This window comes from Scyliorhinus torazame, chromosome 27, assembly GCF_047496885.1.
Source record: "Scyliorhinus torazame isolate Kashiwa2021f chromosome 27, sScyTor2.1, whole genome shotgun sequence".
NCBI lineage: Eukaryota > Metazoa > Chordata > Chondrichthyes > Carcharhiniformes > Scyliorhinidae > Scyliorhinus > Scyliorhinus torazame.
In genome coordinates this window covers 20191802-20217886 of record NC_092733.1, presented here as the reverse complement: position 1 = coordinate 20217886, position 26085 = coordinate 20191802, and the positions used below count along the sequence as shown (strand labels likewise).

The 26085-nt window shown below is 52.1% G+C and overlaps 1 protein-coding gene across 1 annotated transcript in view; it reads right to left on the bottom strand.

The window, feature by feature from the left end:
- LOC140403392 (sialic acid-binding Ig-like lectin 12) overlaps positions 1–23827 on the bottom strand; it is a 34205-nt gene extending 10378 nt beyond the window's left edge. The window contains exons 1-8 of the mRNA XM_072491323.1: positions 23780–23827; positions 21072–21470; positions 10940–11239; positions 8223–8501; positions 6789–6880; positions 5371–5424; positions 1995–2069; positions 491–565 (exon numbers count right to left, since the gene is read on the bottom strand). Coding sequence (XP_072347424.1) covers positions 518–565; positions 1995–2069; positions 5371–5424; positions 6789–6880; positions 8223–8501; positions 10940–11239; positions 21072–21470; positions 23780–23807 — 1275 coding nt within the window. The 5' untranslated portion in view covers positions 23808–23827 and the 3' untranslated portion in view covers positions 491–517. The remainder of the gene's footprint in view (positions 1–490; positions 566–1994; positions 2070–5370; positions 5425–6788; positions 6881–8222; positions 8502–10939; positions 11240–21071; positions 21471–23779) is intronic.
- Between the last annotated feature and the right edge of the window lie 2258 nt (positions 23828–26085).

The window sequence follows — 26085 nt, the reverse complement described above, 5'->3', positions numbered from 1 at the left end:
CTCAAAGACTTCCATCTCATTTATGTCAAAGTTTAAAATTTCCCCCCATGAGTAGGGGGGTCAATACCAAGGGGTATCGATCTGAGATAAAGGACAGGAGGCTGAGAGGGGCTCTGAGGAAAAGGTATTACACCCAGAGGGGGGGGGGGTGGAATCTGGAACTCGCTGCCTGAGAGGGTGGTAGAGGCGGGAACCCTCACAGCGTTTAAGAAGCATTTAGATGAGCATTTGAAACACCAGAACATACATGGCTACGGACCGAGTGCTCGAAAATGGGATAGGTGCTTGATGGCCGGTGCAAACACGATGGGCTGAAGGGCCTCTGTCTGTGCTGTAAAACTCTATGCTACTTCTCTACTCCACAGCGGGAAGATCTGTCTGTTATATAATTAAGCAACTGGCCACTCATTGTAAAGACTCCAAGCTCAAGAGCTTGTTCTTCAGCAACATGTTGCTTTAATCTCCTGCTGTGCACCTTTCCTTGGCTTACCTTGGTAATGCCGCCCATGGCACTACATTAAAGCTTCCTGATTTGCTCAGTGTTTGCATAAATGACATCATGCACCTTAGAACGAAATAAAAAGCAGAGGTCAGTGAGATGACCGTGTCCACAGTCCTGCCAGTTCAGTGTTTTACAATCCCCTTTTAGTCTCTGGATCAGATGGAAGATGAGGAGCTTCCCCAAGCAGCAAGATTCCAGGAAAATGTAGCATCCAACCCTATCATCTCATCATCGTTCATACATCCATCTGCAAAAACCCAATCCAGCCCCTCGCGCTGAATAATAATAATAATAATCTTTATTATTGGCACGCATAGGCTGACATTTGTTGTGTTATGTACTCTGGGATAACACAGGCTGCAACTGGATGCAGCTTTGGCCAAAAGATACTCCAGACCTTGAAGTTAATTCAATCTGTTTTATTGCACCAGTAGCACAGTTAGCACAGTTCTTTATGAGTTCGACTTTCTGCTCACCTAAGTGTGGTTACTCTGTCTGACTGAACCAGATGAGCTCTTAGCCACGTGCTGGAGGTGTGATACTGTACATACACCCTGACTCACTCTGTAGATGTTCTTCAGTGGAAAGAGGCGGAGTGCGAGTGCCTCGTGCCTTTTATAGTGAGATACCGCCCCTGAGTGTCCTGCCTGCTCATTGATCATGTCCTGTTCTCTGTGTTCATTAGCTGCCTGTCTGTATATCATTATCTGCATGTCTGCATATCATGACAACATTAATACTTCAATGAAGTTACTGTGAAAATCCCCTCGTTGCCACATTCCAGCGCCTGTTCGGGCACACTGAGGGAGAATTTAGAATGTCCAATTCACCTAACAAGCACGTCTTTCGGGACTTGTGGGAGGAAACCGGAGCGCCCGGAGGAAACCCACGCAGACACAGGGAGAACGTGCCGACTCCGCACAGACAGTGACCCAAGCCGGGAATCGAACCCGGGACCTTGGCGCTGTGAGGCAACAGTGCTTGTTAAGTAATGGGTTTAGAGACATTCCAATTAGTTGTCTCATTTATGTTAAGTAGCCAATAATTGACACTGATATGTAAAGAGGCTTCAGGTGGCCTTTGTGTCAGGTGATGTGATGTTACAGTTTTGTGCAGAGTCTGTTGAAGTAAATTAAAGGCGTTTGTGGAAAAGAAGCGGAACCTTTGACTCTTTATACAACAGCAGCTAAACGTATACAGTGCTAGCCACTGTGCCGCCCCGTACCGTTAGAAGCAACACTTTGACACATTATCCATTTCCCCCCCCCACCCTCATAATCATAACCAGAATAATGCACCCCAACTATGCCTTGTTAAATACCTTTCCCACCCCAATGTCCTCATACTTTGCTCTCCCATGACAGGTGAGTGGCTCTGCTAGAAGCTGTCTCAAACTGCTCAGAGGACGGAATAGCCTGGACTCACGCCCTGGCACCCACCAGCAATACCTCCCCGTGCCCGCACCCATCAGCACCTGTCCGCTGTTAGTTACCTTCTGGGTGCTGGGCTTCTGGGAATCAGCCACTTTCAGAGTCTCATAAACGTCAACAGTTGGTTGCGACGGCACCTTAAAGGAAGAAACACATAACCATTTGGAATCATGGCCTTGTCATAGCTACGTGGGACAGAAGTGTTAACCCCATCTCGTTTCCCCTTGTCTCCCTATCATGTCCCCTGCAAAATACGCACCACTTCCTGTTCAGTGGCAGGAAGGCCGGGCTTAATCCCCTAGTGTCGGAAAGGATAGTGCCCCCTCACGATGCATGGGCAACAGATCTGAGACTCAGCTCTCATCCAAAAACAGGAAGGAAAGTTGTACCGTGGCAATAACCGCAAGGCCATCTGTGGGGGTGAAAGGTCTTCCCTAATATTAACAATGGAAAAACTTACTGGGAATGGAACCAGATTTATCCAAACACTGGCTGGACATTGACTGATTCCAAGATCAGATTTGATGGTGAACCCCTCCCTCCTCTCAACTCCCCCCCCAGACCTTGCATTTAAAAAACAACAATGAGCAACCTGGGCCAATGAGTGTGCAACCTGGGCCAGCGAGTGGGCAACCTGGGCCAATGAGTGTGCAACCTGGGCCAGTGAGTGTGCAACCTGGGCCAGCGAATGTTGCAACCTGGGACAATGAGTGTGCAACCTGGGCCAGTGAGTGTGCAACCTGTGCCAGTGAGTGTTGCAACCTGGGCCAGTGAGTGGGCAATCTAGGCCAATGAGTGTGCAACCTGGGACAATGAGTGTGCAACCTGGGCCTGTGAGTGTGCAACCTGAGCCAATGAGTGTGCAACCTGGGCCAGTGAGTGTGCAACCTGGGCCAGCGAGTGTTGCAACCTGGGCCAATGAGTGTGCAACCTAGGCCAGCGAATGTTGCAACCTGGGCCAATGAGTGTGCAACCTGGGCCAGTGAATGTTGCAACCTGGGCCAATGAGTGTGCAACCTGGGCCAGCGAGTGCTGCAACCTGGGCCAGTGAATGTTGCAACCTGGGCCAGTGAGTGTGCAACCTGGGCCAATGAGTGTTGCAACCTGGGCCAGTGAGTGTGCAACCTGGGCCAGTGAGTGTGCAACCTGGGCCAGCGAGTGGGCAACCTGGGCCAATGAGTGTGCAACCTGGGCCAGCGAGTGGGCAACCTGGGCCAATGAGTGTGCAACCTGGGCCAGGGAGCGGGCAACCTGGGCCAGTGAGTGGGCAACCTGGGCCAGCGAGTGGGCAACCTGGGCCAGCGAGTGGGCAACCTGGGCCAGTGAGTGCTGCAACCTGGGCCAGTGAGTGTGCAACCTGGGCCAGCGAGTGGGCAACCTGGGCCAATGAGTGTGCAACCTGGGCCAGCGAGTGGGCAACCTGGGCCAGTGAGTGCTGCAACCTGGGCCAGTGAGTGTGCAACCTGAGCCAGCGAGTGGGCAACCTGGGCCAATGAGTGTGCAACCTGGGCCAATGAGTGTTGCAATCTGGGCCAATGAGTGTGCAACCTGGGCCAGTGAGTGTTGCAATCTGGGCCAATGAGTGTGCAACCTGGGCCAGCGAGTGTTGCAACCTGGGCCAATGAGTGTTGCAACCTGGGCCAGTGAGTGTTGCAACCTGGGCCAATGAGTGTTGCAACCTGGGCCAGTGAGTGTTGCAACCTGGGCCAGTGAGTGTTGCAACCTGGGCCAATGAGTGTGCAACCTGGGCCAGTGAGTGTTGCAACCTGGGCCAATGAGTGTTGCAACCTGGGCCAGTGAGTGTTGCAACCTGGGCCAGTGAGTGTTGCAACCTGGGCCAGTGAGTGTTGCAACCTGGGCCAGTGAGTGTGCAACCTGGGCCAGTGAGTGTGCAACCTGGGCCAGCGAGTGGGCAACCTGGGCCAGTGAGTGTGCAACCTGGGCCAGCGAGTGGGCCGCATTAGTGACCCTCCTTCATCTCAGTGGGTCGCAAGGTTGAAATCGGGGATTGTTCACTAACCGTGACCTCGTGAATAAGATTTAATACAGGCTGAGTATTTCATAACGAGTTATAGAAAAAGCTTAATCATTTATATATTAACAGAACTGTCATCAACTTCAAATCGCAAAAATTAAATAAATATTGACGTTTTGATTGGACACAGAGGGAGCTCACGGCTGTCACAGTCAATGTTGTGAGCAAACAGCACACACCTCATTTCACTCGCCTACGCTTTACGTGTGAATCGCTTCAGTCAGGCTGGTAGGAAAAAATCTACACAGATGGGAATCAGCAGAATGTGGCGACCCTGCGCCTGGGCAACGGTCAGCAAAATGTCCCGTGGGCCGCATTCAGAATCCAGGTGGGAAGCATATGGCCGCCACTGACATAACACCTTTGACATAGTGAAACACGCTCTCTTGGTTATCACATGAAGTGCGGCCAATTGGTTGAGGTACCAGGGCAACCAGCTGTGCAACTGCGCCTCAGCAACCATCGATGGGTTTGAGAGGGAGAAAACAGAGGATAAAACCCAGCAAAATTGGGAATGCGTGAGAGGCCAGACTTAGAGGAGCACAAATGTCTTGGAGGGTTGTGGGGCTGGAGGAGATCAAAGAGGGGAGGAAGGGCGAGAGTATGGAGGGATTTGAAAACAAAAATGAGAATTTTTAAGCCAGGAGTCAGAATAGAATCATAGAATCCCTACAGTGCAGAAGAAGGCCATTCGGCCCATCAAGTCTGCACCGCCTCTTCGAAAGACCACCCTACCTTGGCCAAATCCCCTGCCCTAATCCTGCAACACAATTTAAGGGGCAATTTAGCGTGGCCAATCCACCTAACCCGCAGATCTTTGGACTGTGGGAGGAAACTGAAGCACTCAGAGGAAACTCACGCAGACAAGGGGAGAACGTGCAAACTCCACACTGACATTCACCCGAGGCCAGAATCGAACCCGGGTCTCTGCGCTGTGTTGTAGCAGTGCTAACCACTGTGCCGCCCCATAGTTCTGCGAGCTCAGGGGTGACAGGGGAAGGGATTTGCAGCATGTTAAGACACTGGCAGCAGAGTTTTGGGTGATCTCAAGTTTACAGAGGTCAGAATGTGGGAGACCAGCCAAGAGTGGATTGCAATAGCCGAGTCCAACAGAGGCAGCAGCCGAGCAGGCGATGAGGCTAGGCGTTCATCATGGGGTTGAATGCAACACCAAGGTTGCAAACAGATTGGCTTAATCACGGACTATTTCCGGGGAGAAGGACAGGGTCTGGAAAACAAACGAACATGGACTCAGTGATGTCTTCCTCTTGGAACGGGTCATCGCTGTGTTGGTCCGAGGATTACAGCATGGAGAGTCAAAGGGGCGATTAACAGAATGTCTCTGATTGCAAGTCATGTCTGGAAGTCCCAGATGAGCCTTGCCTTCCCTCATTCACACTCACCACGTACATCGGTTCTTCCGCCTGCCGCCCTGCCATTCTGCGCTTTCTTACGAACTGAAAAATATAAAATGTTATACCGTTAATCCACTGTGAGACCGTGAGAACGAGTGAATCTAAGGCTTTATTATCCAGGAACTCGCCTGCCAGTATCTGCTGTACAAATGAGTGCCACCCACAGGTGGCCGGTCTATATATCCCCCCGGTGAGGGCGGAGCCAGAGGCGGAGCCCACCGGGGTTCCAGTACAATACCTGGAAGTAGACCGTATTATCATTTCCAGGTCATAGGTCACAGCACTATACAGACAGTTCATACTTAGGTGAATACATTCACCACATAAAATAGGGTCAACCGCGATTGACAGATCTGGCCGACCTCATTATAGAACATAGAACAGTACAGCACAGAACAGGCCCTTCGGCCCTCAATGTTGTGCCGAGCACTGTCCGAAACCAAGATCAAGCTATCCTACTCCCTGTCATTCTGGTGTGCTCCATGTGCCTATCCAATAACCGCTTGAAAGTTCCTAAAGTGTCCGACTCCACTATCACAGCAGGCAGTCCATTCCACACCCTAACCACTCTCTAAGTAAAGAACCTACCTCGGACATCCCTCCTATATCTCCCACCCTGAATCTTATAGTTATGCCCCCTTGTAACAGCTACATCCACCCGTGGAAATAGTCTCTGAACGTCCACTCTATCTATGCCCCTCATCATCTTATAAACCTCTATTAAGTCGCCTCTCATCCTCCTTCGCTCCAATGAGAAAAGCCCTAGCTCCCTCAACCTTTCCTCATAAGACCTATCCTGCAAACCAGGCAGCATCCTGGTAAATCTCCTTTGCACCCTTTCCAATGCTTCCACATTGTAAACAGATGCGCCCCAGGTTGGAGATGCTCTGGAGTCAGGCCTGCAGAGCAACAAGATGTCAGCCGGTCAAGGTTTCAGGTCTTGGGACAAGAGTCTGTGGGCCTCAAGCGTCAAGCGACTGATTCTGTTCCTGCGCAGATGCTGTCTGACCTGCTTAAGCCCCAGTAGGAAACAGTCCAAACCCAATATTCTTATGACCCAGTTTTTACTGACGCTCCATTTTAAGGTATACGGGACCAGTTGAGACCAGTATTCTTAAACCAGTGTTCCACTTTGTGGTGTACATGGCCAGTTCAGACCAGTATTCTAACCTCCTGGTTTTTACTGGTGTTCCATCTTGGGAGGTATGCAAGACCAGTTCAGACTAGTATTCTTACTCCCACTCCGACCCCCATTTTTACTGTTTTCTCCGCAGCGCCTGCCCGAATATTCTCGCCGTCCGCTGCTCATTTTCTTGTGGGACTTGCCGAGAAAGGTGAAATCATTTCAGAAGCAGGTTGACGCCAGACACCGGGCGGGAGCTGGTGACAGTCAAAAAGGTACTTACAGCGTACGTGGCAATGGATGTCACAATGGTCAGGAGAAGCACAACACTGATGCTGATGCCAGCGGCGAGCCCCGTGTGTTCATCAGTCGCACCTGCAGCACAAACAGGAATTCAGGAGGAACCTCTGTACTTGGAGAATGGTTAGAATGTGGAACATGCTACCATAGGAAGTAGGTGAGGTGGGCAGCACCGACGTGCTGAAGGGGGAACTGGATAAACTCATGAGGAAGAAGGGATTAGGATATGTTGATAGCGGTGGGGTGAAGTGGGGTGGAACGAGACTCATTTGAAGCTTAAACGCTAGCATTGGCCATGTAACAACTCCAGTGGAGGCCTGGCAAGGCAGGAATAAAGCCACAGCTTACCCACAGGTAGTGGGTCCCTACAGTATAGAAGGAGGCCATTCAGACCTTCGAGTCATTGGCCGGGGCGTTGAGTATAAAAATTGGCAAGTCATGTTGCAGCTGTATAGAACCTTAGTTAGGCCACACTTGGAGTATAGTGTTCAATTCTGGTCGCCACACTACCAGAAGGATGTGGAGGCTTTAGAGAGGGTGCAGAAGAGATTTACCAGGATGTTGCCTGGATGGAGGGCATTAGCTATGAGGAGAGGTTGAATAAACTGGTTTGTTCTCACTGGAAAGACAGAGGTTGAGGGGCGACCTGATAGAAGTCTACAAAATTATGTGGGACATAGACTGAGTGGATAGTCAGAGGCTTTTTCCCAGGATAGAGGGGTCAATTACTAGGGGGCATAGGTTTAAGGTGCGAGGGGCAATGTTTAGAGTAGATGTACGAGGCAAGTTTTTTACACAGAGGGTAGTGGGTGCCTGGAACTCGCTGCTGGAGGAGGTGGTGGAAGCAGGGACGATAGTGACATTTAAGGGGCATCTTGACAAGTACATGAATAGGATGGGAATAGAGGGATATGGACCCCGGAAGTGTAGAAGATTGTAGTTTAGTCGGGCAGCATGGTCGGCACGGGCTTGGAGGGCCGAAGGGCCTGTTCCTGTGCTGTACTTTTCTTTGTTCTTTGTTCACCCGGAGGAAACCCACACAGACACAGGGAGAACGTGCAGAATCCGCACAGACAGTGACCCAAGCCGGAATCGAACTTGCGTCCCTGGTGCTGTGAAGCAACAGTGCTAACCGCTGTGCTACCGGACCGCCCGACTGAGGTGCCAGAGAGTGTCCAGCACTGTTACCTATTAAATAAATCTCGCTTCCGGGAGGAGGAAATCGAAAAGAAATATAAATGGGAAAAAATAAAATTGTGTCCGATTCTGGGCGTTGGGGGAAGTGAATGGGAGGAAACTAATTATTAGCTCTTTCAGGGAGCAGTGCAGCCACATCAGGCTAAATAGCCTCTTTCCGTATTGTAGGGTTCTATGATAAACTTGAGATGTCTTTGGTGCAAAGCCAACAGATACAAACCGGGTTGCACGCTGCCAATCACATTGACCGCCACCGATGACGTTCTTGTTCCCTGACTGTTCTCTGCAGAACAGCTGTAATTCCCTTGGTCACTGAGTGACACGTTCTCCACTCTGATCCTCAAATGAGTTGTTGCCTTGGCCAGCAAAACCTTTCCATTGAGGATCCAAGACATTTTAGAAATAGGGTTGCTTTTGGATATACATCGCAGCTCGAGCAGGTCGCCTTCCATCTTCACAATATCTTCCTGCGGTTGCACCGTGAGAGGTAGAGGAGCGTCTGCCAGGAAACAGCATTGCAAGAAAAGGTTGAGGAAGCGTCCACCTCCAGATTAAAACAGTGGCTATCAGTAACTTTTCTCGAGCCTGGTTACAGAATCATTCCTCAGCCTGGGGACGAGCCAAACGGACCAAAAGGACCTTGTCCGTCTGATATCTACTCGGTGCTGAGTGAGGCAATCCTAGCGAGGGCAGCATGAATGGTGCTGGAGTTGGCCTCAGTGCCGCTTAGCTAGGAACCCCCCCCCTGCCAACCCAACCCCACACACTGTTGGATAGCTCACTGTCCTCAGGTAAAGACCGGCCACTCGGGGGAGATGACGGATCTGTACAAGAGGCTATTCGGGCCATCAGGCGTATGCTGGCTCTTTGGCAGAGCCATCCAATCGGTTTCACTCCCCCTGCACCTTCTCACAGAATTTACAGTGCAGAAGGAGGCCATTCGGCCCATCGAGTCTGCACCGGCTCCTGGAAAGAGCACCCCACCCAAGGTCCACACCTCCACCCTATCCCCACAACCCAGCAACCCCACCCAACACCAAGGGCAATTTTGGACACTAAGGGCAATTTAGCATGGCCAATCCACCTAACCTGCACATCTTTGGACTGTGGGAGGAAACCGGCGCACCCGGAGGAAACCCACTCAGACACGGGGAGAACGTGCAAACTCCGCACATACAGTGACCCAGCGGGGAATCGAACCTGGGACCCTGGAGCTGTGAAGCAATTGTGCTATCCTCAATGCTACCGTGCTGCCCTCATGGTGCTCAATCTTTTGAGCACCTTCTCTTCCCCTGCAAATTCTTTTCAAAATATCTTTCCATGGGAAGTGGGCATTGCTGCCAAGGCCAACGTTTATCACCCGTCCTTAATTGCCCTTAGAAAAGTGGCAATGAGAGATGGAGATGCAATCCAGGTGGTTGTTGGTACTCCCACGGGGCTGGTAGTTTTCAAGTACATAACTAACTCCCCCCTGAAAGTTAGGATTGAATCTGCTTCCAGGTGACGCATCCAGATCACAAGAACTCGCTGCATGATAAAGACTCAAGAATATATTTGGTGCGTGTCAGGGCTAATTGGTGGCATGATGGCACAGTGCACTCACAGTGCTGCCTCACAGCGCCAGGGACTCGGATCCAATTCCAGCCTTGGGTCGCTGTCTGTGCGGAGTCTGCACTTCCTCCCCGTGTCTGCGTGGGTTTCCTTTGGGTGCTCCAGTTTCCTCCCACAGTCCAAAGATGTGCAGGTTAGGCGGATTGGCTGTGCTAAATTATCCTTAGCGTGCAGGGATGTGCAGGTTAGGTTATGGGATAGGAATTTGAGTTGCCCGTCGGGAATAGGTTCCGGTATTGACAGGTGAGGGATTTTGTAAGTAAGCAGGTGCCGTGCTTTCCTCACCTACCGCCCCAGGGGCTACAGGACAAGGTGGCGTCAAGAACCGGTGAAACTGAGGGTAAAATGTTGGAAATATATAAGGAGTTGATGGCTTGGGAGGGAGCCCCGATAGGGGTGGTGAGGCGTAAGTGGGAGGAAGAGTTGGGGAGGGAGATGGAGGCTGGGCTATGGGAGGAGGCTTTGACGAGGGTGAATGCATCCTCATTGTGCGCTAGGCGTAGGCTGATTCAGTTCAAGGTGGTCCGCAGGTAACACATGACTGTGGCCAGGATGAGCAGGTTTTTTGAAGGGTTGGAGGATAGGTGTGGGCAGTGTGCGGATGGGCCCGCAAATCATGTCCATATGTTTTGGGTGTGTCCAAAGTTTGGGGGGGTTCTGCAGGGGTCCGCCGCCGTTATGTCGGAGGTCCTGAGGGTGAAGGTGGTCCCGAGTCCAGAAGTGGCGATCTTCGGAGTGTCAGAAGACCCGGGAGTCCAGGGGTCGAGGGAGGCCCGTGTCTTGGCCTTTGCCTCCCAGGTAGCCCGGAGACGGATCTTATTGGAATGACGGGTCTCGGGGCCACAGAAACCGGTGGGGTGGGTGAGCAACCTTGCAAAGTTCCTCAGGCTGGAAAAGATAAAGTTCGCCTTGAGAGGGTCTGTGAAGTCGTGTGCCCGGAGATGGCAGCCGTTCATCAACTTCTTTGAAAACAGTTAAGATGTCCACAGTGGGTGGAGGGGGGGGGGGGGGGTTAAAAATGAGGTAGGGGATCTGTGGTGTGGAAGGCGGGATGGTGGGGCGTTAGGTATTTTAGTGGTTTTGATTATTTGCAGCCCTGTTTGCTCGTTCTGTTTTGTGGCTGTGTTTGGTGTGTATACATATAAATGACATATAAAATATTTTTCAAAAAAAAGGTTCGGTTATGGGATAGGGCGGGGTGGAAGGGGGGTGGACCTGGGTAGGGTGCTCTTTCGGAGACTGCACTCTAGGGATTCTGTGATCCTATCCAGCAAAGAATCAGCTCCAAGAAGGGAGAATTGGTTGTCCTATCAGTGCAGCACTTACATGAAACCCGGAGCTTTAGAGTCTTCCGTACTTTTGCAGATTCATGAGTGATGTGGCAAATAATTGTTCTATCGTGGTCGCCTGCTTGTGGTACAAATGCAATCATAGACGTAGCACTGAAGGTTCCATCACAATGAGGGTTAGCCAATAACACAGGGTTTCCTTGCAGCTGTTTCTTACCCATCTGCCAATCCACCTCAATCTTCTTTGGATAAAATCTGATCACATTTAAGACCAGAATCGTCGGCTTGTTCGCCTCCAACGGGGATGTTAGGAATGAAGTCTCAGAAATTGATACAGCTTAAACAACAGAAGAGAAAAGTATTAAAATACTTTGATGGACTTGTGCAGCAGAGTCGTTGAGTCACAAATTCACACAGCACAGAAGAGGTCTTCACCGACGAACACTTCCCAGCACTTGGCCCATAGTCTTAAATGTTAGGATATTTCAAGTCATCCATGTACTTATTAACGGGTGTGAGGTTTCCTGCCTCTACTCCCCCCCCAGGCAGGGGGCAGTACATCCCAGACTCCCGTCACCGTCTGGGTGGGAACATCTTTCCTCAAATCCCCTCTAACCTCCTGCCCCTCACTTTAAAATTATGGGCCCTTGTTATTGACTCTTCAACTAAGGGGATCAGCTGCTTTCTATCCACACTATCTGTGGTGGTATGTATTACGGGTAATACGGTACACCATGAATGCCGAGGAGCTATTGGAGGACAGATGCTGGGTCCCGATTGGATCTGCCGCCGACTGGGCTCCGCCCAGATAGGCGGGGTATAAGAACCCGGTTTACTCCCCGCAGCTGCATTCTGTGACTGAGCTGCTGGGGAACACGTCTGCTCAATAAAGCCTCGATTGAAGTTCTCTACGTCTCGTCTCGTGTGTGATCGATGGTGCTACAATTTATTGAGCAGACTTAAAAAGGAATATGGAGCTCCGGATCGCCCCGGAGTGCCTGTGAATCGGCCCCCAAGCAGCTAACGCAACATCGGCGTTTAAACACTGGCTGGCGTGCTTTGAGGGATACCTCCGAACGGCCCCCGGCAGACCAACGGAAGACCAGAAGATGCAGGTCCTGCATTCCAGAGTGAGTCCCGAAATCTACGCACTCATCGAGGATGCGGAAGAATTCCCAGCGGCGATCAACTTGCTGAAACAGACCTACATTAGGCCCGTCAACCAGGTCTACGCACGCTACCAGCTCGCGACGAGACGACAAATCCCCGGGGAAATCGCTGGACGAATTCTTCAATGCGCTGACGATCCTGGGAAGAAACTGCGACTGCCCAGCGGTAACGGCGAATGAACATACGGACCTCCTGATCAGAGACGCTTAAGTAGCAGGTTTGGCATCGTCGCAAATTCGCCAGAGACTTTTGGAGAAAGACTCTCTCGGACTCACAGAGGCACGGGCCCTTGCAGCCTCCCTCGACGTGGCCTCCCAAAACGCCCGCGCCTATGCCCCCGATCGCGCTGCAGCCCCTTGGGCTCCGTGGAGCCCCGCCGCGACCGACCCCCCAGCACCCCCCACCCCTCTGCAAGCGTGCGCGGCCAGAATCCCAGACCACCCGGGGGGGGGGCCCCGCTGCTACTTTTGCGGGCAGCCGAAACACCCCCGCCAGCGCTGCCCGGCCCGCTCGGCCACCTGCAAAAGCTGCGGCAAAAGGGGGCACTATGCAGCGGTGTGCCAGTCCCGTGGGGTCGCCGCTATCTCCGGGGAAGAAACGGGACCACGGGCTCAACCCCCCCCAGCGACCCACGGGCGGCCAACGGGCGTCACCATTTTGGACCCCGGACACCACGAGGGGGGGACGGGCGTCGCCATCTTCCTACCCACGGGCCACGTGCGATCCATGGGAGCGGCCATTCTGTCCACCCCCGGCCGCGTGAAACCCATGGACCCCGCCATCTTGGCTGACAGGCAAGGACCCCAGCATGGACGGCTCCACACTGCCTGAAGTCAACGATCTGATGCACCAACCACGTTTGGCATCGGTGACCCTCGACCAGTCGCGGCCCCGGACGCTCCAGACGACAACGACAAAGGTGCTGGTGAACGGGCACGAGACGCCGTGTTTGATCGACTCGGGGAGCACGGAGAGTTTTATTCATCCGGACACATTAAGACGCTGTTCCCTTGTAATTCGGCCAAGCACCCAAAAAATGTTCCTGGCGGCGGGGTCCCATCCGTTGCAGTCAAAGGGTTCTGCATCGCAAACCTAACGGTGCAGGGGAGAAAGTTCAAAAATTACCGGCTGTATGTCCTCCCCCATCTCTGCGCTCCCACTCTCCTGGGGTTGGACTTCCAATGCAACCTCCAGAGCTTAACATTTAAATTCGGCGGCCCTATACCCCCACTGACTATCTGCGGCCCCGCGACATTCAAGGTCGAATCGCCCTCCTTGTTTGTGAACCTCACCCCGGATTGCAAACCCGTCGCCACTAGGAGCAGACGGTACAGCACCCAGGACCGGACGTTTATCAGGTCCGAAGTCCAGCGGCTGCTGAAGGAAGGCATAATCCAGGCCAGCAATAGTCCCTGGAGAGTTCAGGTGGTAGTAGTGAAGACAGGGGAGAAGCAGAGGATGGTCGTAGACTACAGTCAGACCATCAACAGGTACACGCAGCTAGATGCGTACCCTCTTCCCCGCAGATCCGACATGGTCAATCGGATTGCACAGTACAAGGTCTTCTCCACCGTGGACCTTAAGTCCGCCTACCACCAGCTCCCCATTCGCCCCGGTGACCGCAAGTACACTGCCTTCGAAGCAGACAGGCGGCTATACCACTTCTTAAGGGTTCCATTCGGCGTCACGAACAGAGTCTCGGTCTTCCAACGGGAGATGGACCGAATGGTTGACCAGCACGGTTTACGGGCCACGTTCCCATACCTCGACAACGTCACCACCTGCGGCCACGACCAGCAGGTCCACGACGCCAACCTCCGCAAATTCCTCCAGACCGCTAATGCCCTCAACCTCACCTACAACGAGGAAAAATGCGTGTTCAGCACCGACTGTCTAGCCATCTACGTAGTGCGTAATGGAGTGATAGGCCCAGACCCTGAACGCATGCGCCCCCTCATGGAGTTCCCTCTCCCCCACTGTGCCAAAGCCCTGAAACGCTGCCTGGGCTTCTTTTCTTATTACGCCCAGTGGGTTCCCCAGTACGCAGACAAGGCCCGCCCACTAATCCAGTCCACCACTTTTCCCCTGTCGACAGAGGCCCGCCAGGCCTTCAGCCGCATCAAAGCAAACATTGCAAAGGCCATGATGCGCGCCATCGGTGAGACCCTCTCCTTCCAGGTCGAGAGCAACGCATCGGATGTAGCTCTGGCGGCCACTCTCAACCAGGCGGGCAGACCCGTGGCCTTTTTCTCCCGAACCCTCCACGCTTCAGAAATTCGCCACCCCTCAGTAGAAAAGGAGGCCCAAGCCATAGTGGAAGCTGTGCGACATTGGAGGCATTACCTGGCCGGTAGGAGATTCACTCTCCTCACTGACCAACGGTCGGTAGCCTTCATGTTCGATAATGCACAGCGGGGCAAGATAAAGAACGACAAGATCCTGCGGTGGAGGATTGAATTCTCCACCTACAACTATGAGATCTTGTACCGTCCCGGAAAGCTGAACGAGCCGTCCGATGCCCTATCTCGTGGCACATGTGCCAACGCACAAGTGGACCGCCTCCAAGCCCTCCACGAGGACCTCTGCCACCCGGGGGTCACTCGCTTCTACCACTTTATAAAGGCCCGCAATCTCCCTTACTCCGTCGAGGAGGCCCGAACAGTCACCAGGAACTGCCAAATCTGCGCAGAATGCAAACCACATTTTTTCAGGCCAGATAGAGCGCACCTGATAAAGGCTTCCCGTCCCTTTGAACGCCTCAGTCTGGATTTAAAGGCCCCCTCCCCTCCACCGATCGCAACACGTACTTTCTTAACGTCGTTGACGAATACTCCCGTTTCCCCTTCGCCATCCCCTGCCCTGACATGACCGCGGCCATGGTCATGAAAGCCCTCGGCACCATCTTTACCCTGTTTGGTTTCCCCGCCTACATCCATAGCGATAGGGGGTCCTCCTTCATGAGTGACGAGCTGCGTCAATTCCTGCTCAGCAAGGGCATAGCCTCGAGCAGGACGACCAGCTACAACCCCCGGGGGAACGGGCAGGTAGAGAGGGAGAACGGAACGGTCTGGAAGACCGTCCTACTGGCCCTACGGTCTAGGAGTCTCCCAACTTCCCGCTGGCAGGAAGTCCTCCCGGATGCCCTTCATTCTATCCGGTCCCTGCTGTGTACCACCACGAACCAAACGCCTCACGAGCGCCTCCTTGTCTTCCCTAGGAAGTCCGCTTCTGGAACGTCACTTCCGACCTGGCTGGCAGCCCCGGGACCCATCCTGCTCCGGAAACATGCGTGGGCGCACAAATCAGACCCACTGGTGGAAAAGGTACATCTACTCCACGCCAACCCGCAGTACGCCTATGTGGCGTACCCAGACGGCCGACAGGACACGGTCTCTCTGCGGGACCTGGCGCCCGCCGGAGCTCCCCACACCCCCCCCAACACAAATCACCTCCCCCTCACTCCCGCCGGTGTACCCCACAGCCACCCCCTTCCCGGGGGGATCGGGTCTCCTCCCAGGCCCACCCAGGAGTAAGGAAACAGAGAGGGACAGCGCGATGCTCCCAGAGTCGACCGGACCCGAGCCAGCACCACCACCACCCGGGCTGAGACGATCGGAAAGGGCGACCAGAGCACCATCTCGACTCATCGAATCGACTTAAGATGTATATAATTCAGTGGCCCAGTAAAGCGGCATTGTTGTAAATAGTTAACGCTGCTAATCGGGTAAAATGTGAATAATTCAGTGGCCCAGTAAAAGCGGCATGATTGTATAGAGTTCAATGGTTAAGGCACCGACCCTGTAAACCCCGACCACCATACCACCCACCACCCCGCCGGGTTCCTTTTTAACAAGGGGAGAATGTGGTGGTATGTATTAGGGGTAATACGGTACACCATGAATGCCGAGGAGCTATTGGAGGACAGATGCTGGGTCCCGATTGGATCTGCCGCCTACTGGGCTCCACCCAGATAGGCGGGGTATAATAACCCGGGTTACTCCCCGCAGCTGCATTCTGTGACTGAGCTGCTGGGGAACAAGTCTGCTCAATAAAGCCTCGATTGAAGTTCTCTACGTCTCGCCTCGTGTGTGATCGATGGTGCTACGCTATCCATACCCCTCATAATCTTACACAACTTAATAAGTTCCCGCATCGGTCTTCTCTGTTCTAAAGAAAGCAGCCCCAGCCTAACCAGTCTCTCTTCATCGCTCAAATGTTCCATCCCAGGCAACATCCTGGTAAATGTCCTCTGCGCCCTCTCCAGTGCAATCACATCCTTCCTAAAGCGAGGTGACCAGAACTGAACAATACTCCAGTTGTGGTCTAACCAAAATCCTGTACAGCTCCAACATAACCTCCCTGCTCTATGCCATGACTGATAAAGGCAAATGTCCCGTATGCCTTCTTAACTACGCTATTAATCTGTCCTGCCGCCTTCAGGGGTCCGTGGACAAGCACCCCAAGATCCCTCTGTTCCTCTGAGCTTCCTGGTGTCCTGCCATTCATCCCTTGTCAGGGCGGCACGGCGGCACAGTGGTTAGCACCGCTGCCTCGCAGCGCTGAGGACCCAAGTTTGATCCCGGGCCTGGGTCACTGGCTGTGTGGAATTTGCACATTCTCCCTGTGTCTCCCTGGGCTCCCTCCAGGTGCTCCGGTTTCTTCCCAAAGTCCAAAGGTGTGCAGGTTAGGTGGAATGGCCGTGCTAAATTGCCCCTTAGTGTCCAAAAGGTTAAGTGGGGGTGCTGGGTTACGCGGATAGGGTGGAGGCGTGGGCTTAAACAGGGTGCTCTTTCCAAGGCTGGTGCAGACTCAATGGGCCGAATGGCCTCCTTGTGCACTGTAGGGATTCTATGCACCTATAATATACGTACCATTAAATTAGAGCCCATCCAGCCTCACCTTACTCCCTTGGAACTGAACAAGGCTGAACTCCCTCCGTCTTGGTTCCTTAACTGTAGTGTACTGTGTCCCTTTTGTACTAATGCCCGTGTCTCCTCCCCTGCCAAACTAGTTTAAACTCCGCCCAACAGCACTAGCAAACCCAAGGATGTTGGTCCCACTCTGGGTCAGGTGCAGCCCGCCCCGCTTGTACATCTCCCATCTTCCCCAGAAACAATCGCAGTGATCCAGGAATCGATAAATCTCCCTCCTGCACCAACTCTTGAGCCACACATTCATCTGCCCCTCTGCCGCTATTTCTGTGCTCGCCAGCAGGTGGCACGGGGAGTAATCCAGAGAGCACAAACTTTGAGGTCCTGCTTTTTAATCTGCTGCCTTGCGCTCTGAGTTCATTCCACCTATCGCGTTGGCACCAACGTGTACCGTGACCTCTGACTTATCACACTCCACCTTTTTCTATGAGCTATGAGGAGAGGTTGGTTAGGCTTGAGGCTGTTTTTCTTGGAGCAGCGAAGATTGAGAGGGGGCCTGATACTGACATCCAATCAGTGACATCCTTGACCCTGACCCCAGGGAGGAAACACACCATCCTGCAGCCACAGAAATGCTTGTCTGCTCCCCGCACTGATGAATCCTCTCTCACTATCACCCTTCCTTCTTCCACCCATCCTGTACAATTAGGCCATTTGTGGAGCCGGAAGCTTAGCTCCGACTGCAGCCCCAGCTATAAGCTCATATATTAGTAACTAATTAGGCGGCACAGTGGTTAGCACTACTGTCTCACGCCGCTGAGGACCCGGGTTCAATCCCAGCCCTGGGTCACTGTCCTCGTGTCTGCGTGGGTTTCACCCCTACAACCCAAAGATGTGCAGGGTAGGTGGATTGGCCAGGCTAAACTGCCCCTTAATTGGGGAAAAAAAGGAATTGGGTACTCTAAATTTATTTTTAAAAAACATTCGTAACTAATTAGGTACATGGGGCGGGATTCTCCAACCCCACGCCGGGTCGGAGAATCGCCGGGGGCTGGCGTGAATCCCGCCCCAGCCGTGTCCCGAATTCTCCGCCACCAGAGATTCGGTGGGGGCGGGAATCGCGCCGCGCCTGTCGGCAGGCCCACCCCCGCCGCTTCTCCGGCTCGCGATGGGCCGAAGTCCCGCTGCTGGAATGTCTGTCCCGCCAGCGTGGATTAAACCACCTATTGAACGGCGGGACAAGGCGGTGCGGGCAGGCTCCGGGGTCCTGGGGGTGGGCGCAGGGCGATCTGGCCACGGGGGGTGCCCCCACGGTGGCCTGGCCCGCGATCGAGGCCCACCGATCCGCGGGCGGGCCTGTGCCGTGGGGGCATGCTTTTTCATCCGCCTTCGCCATGGTCTTCACTATGGCGGAGGCTGAAGAGGCTCCCTCCCCTGCTCATGCGCGGGGATGACGTCAGCAGCCGCTGTCGCTCCCGCGCATGCGTCGCCCGGCGAAGACCTTTCGGCCCCGGCTGACGTGGCGCCAAAGGCCTTTCCCGCCAGCCGGCGGAGCGCAAATCACTCCGGCTCCGGCCTAGCTCCTGAAGGTGAGGGCTTGGCCCATAAAGGTGTGGAGACATCCGCACCTTTGGGGCGGCCCGATGCCGGAGTGGTTCCCGCCACTCCATCCCGCCGGGACCCCCGCCCCACCGGGTAGGGGAGAATCCCGCCGCCCATGATTTGTACTTATCAACATTCATATCATAAAAAAGTTGAGACCAGTTATTTGCTCGTGTGTTACATCAGTTCTCGTCTCTCAAAGATTAATAAATGCAGAGAAAGAGGCTATTTGGCCCGTTGTGTCCATGTTGGTCAACAAATACCTGACTACATTCATCCCATTTTCCAGCACTGTAGACCTGGAGGTTACGGCAGTACAAGTGAAGATCTAAGTACTTCTTAAATTTGACCAGTTTTCTGACTCAATCATCCTTTCAGGCAGCGAGTTCCAGATTCCCACCACCCTCTGGGTGAAAACGTTTCTCCTCAACTCCCCTCTTGGCCTTCTATCTCTTACCTTAATTTCAATGCCCTTGGTGATTGACCCCTCCACTCATGGAAACAAGTGCCTTCCTATCCACCCCACCAATGCCCCTCACAATCTTATACATTCTATCAGGCCCCCTCTCAATCTTCGCTGCTCCAAGAAAAACAGCCTCAAGCCTAACCAATCTCTCCTCATAGCTCAGAGCCTCCAGCCCAGGCAACATCCTGGTGAATGTCCTCTGCACCCTCCCCGATGCAGTCACATCCTTCCTCTAATGTGGTGACCAGAGCTGCATGCAGTATTCCAGTGGTGGCCTAACGAGCTGTCATCCCAGCCCGTGCTAAAGATACTGGGTCATGCCAGGCGATGGTAGGAAGACTGTTGTACCCATCTGCACCCTCACCCAAACAGCCTGATGGAGGCTTTCAGACTTTGAGTTGCTCCAAGCTTTCAACCTCAGCCACGTTGAATGTGTCCTCACAACAAAGCCAACACACGGACGGACCTGCACAGATTGATGGACAGCTACTGACAACAGCAACAAACATTTATAAAACGCACTTTTTATATCGTTAAGCGCCCCAAGGTGTATCATGGGTGCGTCATCAAGCAAAGTTTGATACGAGCCACACAATGAGATAAAGGGAGGGTGGCCAAAAGATTGGTTGAAGAAAGAGGTTTTAAGGAGTGCCTTTCAAGAAAAAATTGTATAATATGGTGGCTAGGTTAAGGGAGAGATCCCCAAATCTTAGGCCCGAGGCAGTTAAGGACACGGCCACAACAATGGGACATGGAACCACAGGAGGTCAGAATTGGAGGAGCATTGAGGTTATGGGGATGGAGGCGATTACAGAGATAGGGAGGATAACCAGGAGCCATCCACCATTTTGCCCTTCCCAGTCAGGGATTCCAAGGTCCCATTTTCCAACAGTTGACAGCCAACTCAGGACAGGCTAGGGATCAAATCCGAGGACTTTCCTAGTCTCTATCTGTCAGCTGGCTACTCTGTAAGTTAGCTGAGCTACCCCCACCCTGCATCCGTCCTACATTGTTCCCCGAGCTGAAAGAGCAGCAAGCTGATTTCCCGCTCGTACAACGTCCCAAAAAAAGATAAGCACGCGAGAGGCAATCTCGGCCACTTTTTTGAAATGGCAACAAATCATTCCCAATTCATGTACGTTAAGCGTATCATTCAGCAAGCAACTGAGAATAAAGAACAATACAGCCCAGGAGCAGGCCCTTCGGCCCTCCAAGCCTGTACCGGTCATGATACCACCCTTGGCCGAAACCCTCAGCACTTCCTTGTGAAATTCCTCAAGAAATTCTTGAGAAATGCAGGTGAAGAAGGGTTTATTACCAGGCCTGCCCACAGGGTTAATGCATCTTGGCCAGGGGGTGCCACAGTCGGTGTTGAGAGGAAAATGAATTGGATTCAACTGGATCAGGAAGGGGAAAGTCAGACAAACTCGCCACTTGTGACTGCCTTTGGCTGAGGCTTTCTGGAAAGGAATGTGTGGACTTTGGGTGGAAAATGGATTGGGCTCAACTATTCACTGTCAAACAGGCCTTCGTGGGCTGACATGGGTCTCTTCAAGAACTCAGTACAGCAACAGATGACCCATTTTCTTACTGACAGATTGGATGGGAGGCCCAAGCTGTTTCCACTCGTGTGTTAAGGACTGAAAGCCCAGTTCCTGGGAGTGATGGACATCGGACAGCACCTGAGGCTGTCCGCCAATATCCAATCATCCCGGGATACGTTATTTCCAAAAAATAAAAGCAATGCACTGCAGACTCTGGGAATCTGAAATAAAACAGAAAGATGCTGGGAAAACCCAGCAAGTCAGGCTGCATCCGTGGGGAGAGAGGCAGAGTTAACGTTTTGAGACCGTGTGACTCATAAAGTCACATGGATTTGAACCTTTAACTCCGTTTTCCCTCTCCACAGATATTGCCGGACCTGTTGAGGTGTTCCAGGCATCTTTCTGTTTTCGGCGAAGTTAGTTCCAACTTTGCAAGTCCCTCTTCAATCCAAATTGGGAACATATGATGCCCGCACACTCGCCATGGGGACCGGATTTCAACAGACCTGCACTCACCTTTGATAACCAGCTGTGATACATCAGGCTCCCTTTTAAGCTTATTGCCAACTGTGGAGCAGAAATAGAATCCAGCATCTGACACGAGTAATCCTTTGATGTGGAGTTGGGCAGTGTGAAGGGAGCCCATCGAACTTGAATAACGTGAAGGGGGAGGACATCGGTGTACGATTCTGGTGTCCAATATGACCTGGGCATTTTTACGGACATGTTTATAATGTAACCATTGCAGATAATGTTGCTCAGCCACCCTTACAATGGAGATTTCTGTGGTCACTTTCACTTTGGGTGTCAATGTCGTTGTCTGGATGGACTCTGCATACTTACAGGTGATTATCACATCTCCATTTAGCACACCTGAAACGTCCGTTGTAAGTTGAGCATTGCAACCAATTTTCCCTGGAATACAAATTCAAATTAATAAGGGCATGGGATGGGTATTTAAAAATAATAATCACAGCGCACGCCATCTTATTACAAAAGCAAATTAATGTCAAGAAACTTGACAAAATTCTGAAAATCTACAACATAATTTAAAAAAAAATTTAGAGTGCCAACTTCTTTTTTTCCAATGAAGGGGCAATTTAGCGCGGCCAATCCACCTACCCTGAACATCATTGGGTTGTGGGGGTGAGATCCACGCAGACACGGGGAGAATGTGCAAACTCCACACGGACAGTGATCCAGAGCCGGGATTGAACCCGGGTCCTCGGCACCGTGAGGCAGCAGTGCTAACCATTGCGCCGCCGTGCCAGCCTAAATCTACAACATTAATAGCAAATGCTGGAAATTCTCAGCAGATCTGACAGCACCTGTGGAGAGAGAAACAGGGGCGAGATTCTCCAGTAACCGGCGGGGCGGGCCATACAGGCGCGAAGGAGTGGCGTGAACCACTCTGGCGTTGGGCTGCCTGGAAGGTGCGGAATCCTCTGCCCCTCTGGGGCTAGGCCGGCACTGGAAGGGTTGCTGCCACAGCACAGGCCCGCCCGCAGATTGGTGGGCCCCGATCGCGGGCCAGGCCACTGGGGCCAGACCCCCCCACGCACCCCCTGAGGACTCCGCAGGTCGCTCGCAGAGCCAATTCCCGCTGGTACGGACCTGGTTTAATCCACGCCGGCGGGACTGGCCGAAAACGGGCGGCCACTCGGCCCATCGCAGAGTAGAGAACAGCCGGGGGGCCGCTACCAATGGTCCCCGACTGGCGCGGCGTGATCCCCGACCCTGCCAAAAAAACAGCGCCAGAGAATTCAGCAGCCAGCGGCGGGACTGCGGGGCAGGATTCACGCCGCACAGATTTCCACGAGGACACACAACAATCTCTCTGTGTAGGGTGCTGCCTCAGGGGTGTGTTCCCTGATGACTGCGCAGTTTCCCGAACCGTTCACAACCCCATATCTACTAAATTGTAGCGTGGGTAACATTTATGACACACAGATGCCAAGCAGTGCCCATCCACAACAGGAAGAAATGTAATAATCTCTTATTGACATTCAATGGCATTACCATCACCCACCATCGACCAGAAATTAACTGGACCAGTCACAGATAAAAGTATATCTATACACTTTATATATACATATATATAAAGGGCAGGAGATACAAAAGTCTGAGAACACGCACAAACCGATTCAAAAACAGCTTCTTCCTTACTGTTACCAGACTCTGAAATGACCCTCTTATGGACTGAACTGATTAAGACTACACCCCTGTCTGCTTCACCTGATGCCGGTGTCTATGTATTTACATTGTGTATCTTGTGTTGCCCGATTATGTATTTCCTTTTCATGTACTAAATGATCTGTTTGAGCTGCTCGCAGAAAAATACTTTTCGCTGTACCTCGGTACACGGGACAATAAACAAATCCAATCCACTAAATACTGAGGCTACCAGAGCAATTCAGAGTCTGGGAATTCTGCAGCAAGTAACTCACCTCCTGGCTTGCGCTAACCTGTCCACCATTCACATCCAGGGGTGCGATGGAACGCCCTCAGCTCTCCACTCCACAGCCTGGTTGAGTGTGGCTCCAGCAACGTCTCAAGAAACTTGACAAAACCCAGGACAAAGCAGCCTTTTCCATCAGCACACCATCCGCCACATTAAACATTCACTTCCTCCACCACCAGCGCACAGTGGCGGCAGTGTGCGTACCATTAACAAGATGCACGGCAGCAACTCGCCAAGGCACCTGAGACAGCACCTTCCAAACCCACGACCTCGACCACCTAGAAGGACCAGGGCGAAGGATACAAGGAAACACCACCAGTTGGAGGTTCGGCTCCAAGTCATACACTATCCTGACATGGAAATATATTGCCATTCCTACACACACTGCAGTACGACATCTTGTCAGCTTTCGCCCAAATTATATCAATATATAGAAATATAAAGTACTGAAGTGAAATGAAGAGAAACCATTTAAAACAGGTGCAATCAAACCTGAGAGACTAAATGGAACCTAGTGTGGCAGCTGAATAAACCCACCAACCACATTCAGGTCTTATTCCCAGGGTATCCCACTCCGTAAAACACAGTAAAACGACCTGGTCACTCACTCCGCCAACTAGACACAATTGATTTAAGAACACGTCAACATCCGCTCAATCCCGGGCATAAATCCAAAAGCCGTGCTTTCCATTTCCCAAACTCAACTGAGTCGTTGATGTAGAGGTAAAGAGGCAAAAAGAAAGTCAGAATGTCAAACTTGTACCTGTGGAATAAAGGTTGGTGACGGACATGTGCCAAAACAACAGGGAGAGGGCGAGACCACTCATGCTGCCCTCCTTCCTTCTGCAAAGTGACTGTGATACACCTCAACGGGAAGAGGAACCCCAGCGATGGTGCAATTATTTGTTTTCCTGTTCTTGTTCCCTTGTGCAATGGAGTATGATTTAATTATAACCATAAGATCCTGTTTTGACTAAACTTTGAGATGTAATTGGTGAGAAGCACCAAGCCCTGAGCTCTCACGTCTTCCTTAAGACCAAATGACATAGGAGCAGAATTAGGACACTCGGCCCATCGAGTCTGCTACGCCATTCAATCATGGCTGATATTTTTCTCATCCCCATTCTCCTGCCTTCTCCCCATAACACCTGATCCCCTTATTGATCAAAAACCTATCTATCTCTGTCTTAAAGACACTCACTGATTTGGCCTCCACAGCCTTCTGCGGCAAAGAGTTCCACAGATTCACCACCCTCTAGCTGAAGAAATTCCCCCTCATCTCTGTTTTAAAGGATCGTCCCTTTAGTCTGAGATTGTGTCCTCTGCTTCTAGTTTTTCCTACAAGTGGAAGCATCCTCTCCACGCCCACTGTATCCAGGCCTCGCAGTATGCTGTAAGTTTCAATAAGACCTCCCCTCATCCTTCTAAACTCCAACGAGTACAGACTCAGAGTCCTCAACCATTCCTCCTATGACAAGCTCTTCATTCCATTCTTGTGAACCTCTTCTGGACCATTTCCAAGGCCGGCACATCCTTCCTTAGATACGGGGCCCACTTAACGATGGTGGAGCAATGGAGGCCCCGGGTACCTTTGCAAACAGCAACACTGTCATGACAGGTGGACCTGACCATTGTGGTCACAGTAGAGATTGAACTGGGTTAGATACCAGCTCGAACCATTGACAGATGCCATATTTCCCATTCACCGGTAGATAACAACTGCAACGTTTATTTACCCATAACTACAACGTAGAGATTTGGAGCATTAAACACATGCAATCAGTCCATCATGAATTGAGTCTTTCAGGTGGTTTGCGATTACTAGTGGGTGGTGTAACTCCTCTATTGGAGGTGCCTCCACTGGGGAGCTTCATACAGAAACCACTAGACCCGGCATCTCCTCAGGTACAGGTAACCCAGCTTCATCCGTTTCCATGGGGATGACTGACTCGCCTGTCATGGGCTGGCTCGGTACTTCACCAGCTGGATAGTCAACACCGTTTCCTGCTGGCACCATGGTTTCAGGTGGCTATACTGGTTGCTGGGACAATTCTCTTCCCCGTAAATAGTCCACATGTTTCCGGATGATTCTTCCTCAGAATTCCGGCGGGAACAGAGTGCAGGGGCCTGTCGGGAGGTGAGTTTTTGATTTTAAAACACTTACCTTACAGGAGCAGTCCTCAGAATCTCAGCAGGAGCAGAGTGCAGGGGCCTGTCGGGAGGTGAGTTTTTGATTTTAAAACACTTACCTTACAGGAGCAGTCCTCAGAATCTCAGCAGGAGCAGAGTGCAGGGGCCTGTCGGGAGGTGAGTTTTTGATTTTAAAACACTTACCTTACAGGAGCAGTCCTCAGAATCTCAGCAGGAGCAGAGTGCAGGGGCCTGTCGGGAGGTGAGTTTTTGGTTTAAAAACACTTACCTTACAGGAGCAGTCCTCAGAATTTCGGCGGGAGCAGAGTGCAGGGGCCTGTCGGGAGGTGAGTTTTTGATTTAAAAACACTTATCTGGTCCCAATTCTGTTCTTCTTTTCTGTTTTTTTTAATATAAGGCGGGAACCGGAAGTTCGACCCGCGGACTTCTGGGAAGGCCCCCCCCCCAACCAGTAAATTCTGGTGGAGAGGAAACCCGAGACACTACACGTGTAGTGTCTCCCACCAGCCCTCCTCCTCTAACCTAATAATAAGACCCATTGGTGTGAGGTAAGTGCCATATTATATTATTATTATTTTTATTTATTTATTAACCAGAACTTGGTTGGAAGTTAGAGGGATGGCAGGGAAGGTAGTGCAATGTTCCTCCTGCAGGATGTTTGAGGTGAGGGATGCCATTAGTGTCCCTGCTGATTTTACCTGCAGGAAGCGCAGCCATCTCCAGCTCCTCCAAGACCGAGGTAGGGAACTGGAGCTGGATTTGGATGAACTTCGGATCATTCGGGAGGCAGAGGGGGTCATAGATAGCAGCTTCAGGGAATTAGTTACACCAAAGATTGGAGATAGATGGGTAACTGTAAGAGAGACTGGGAAGAAGCAGTCAGTGCAGGGATCCCCTGCGGTCGTTCCCCTGAGTAAC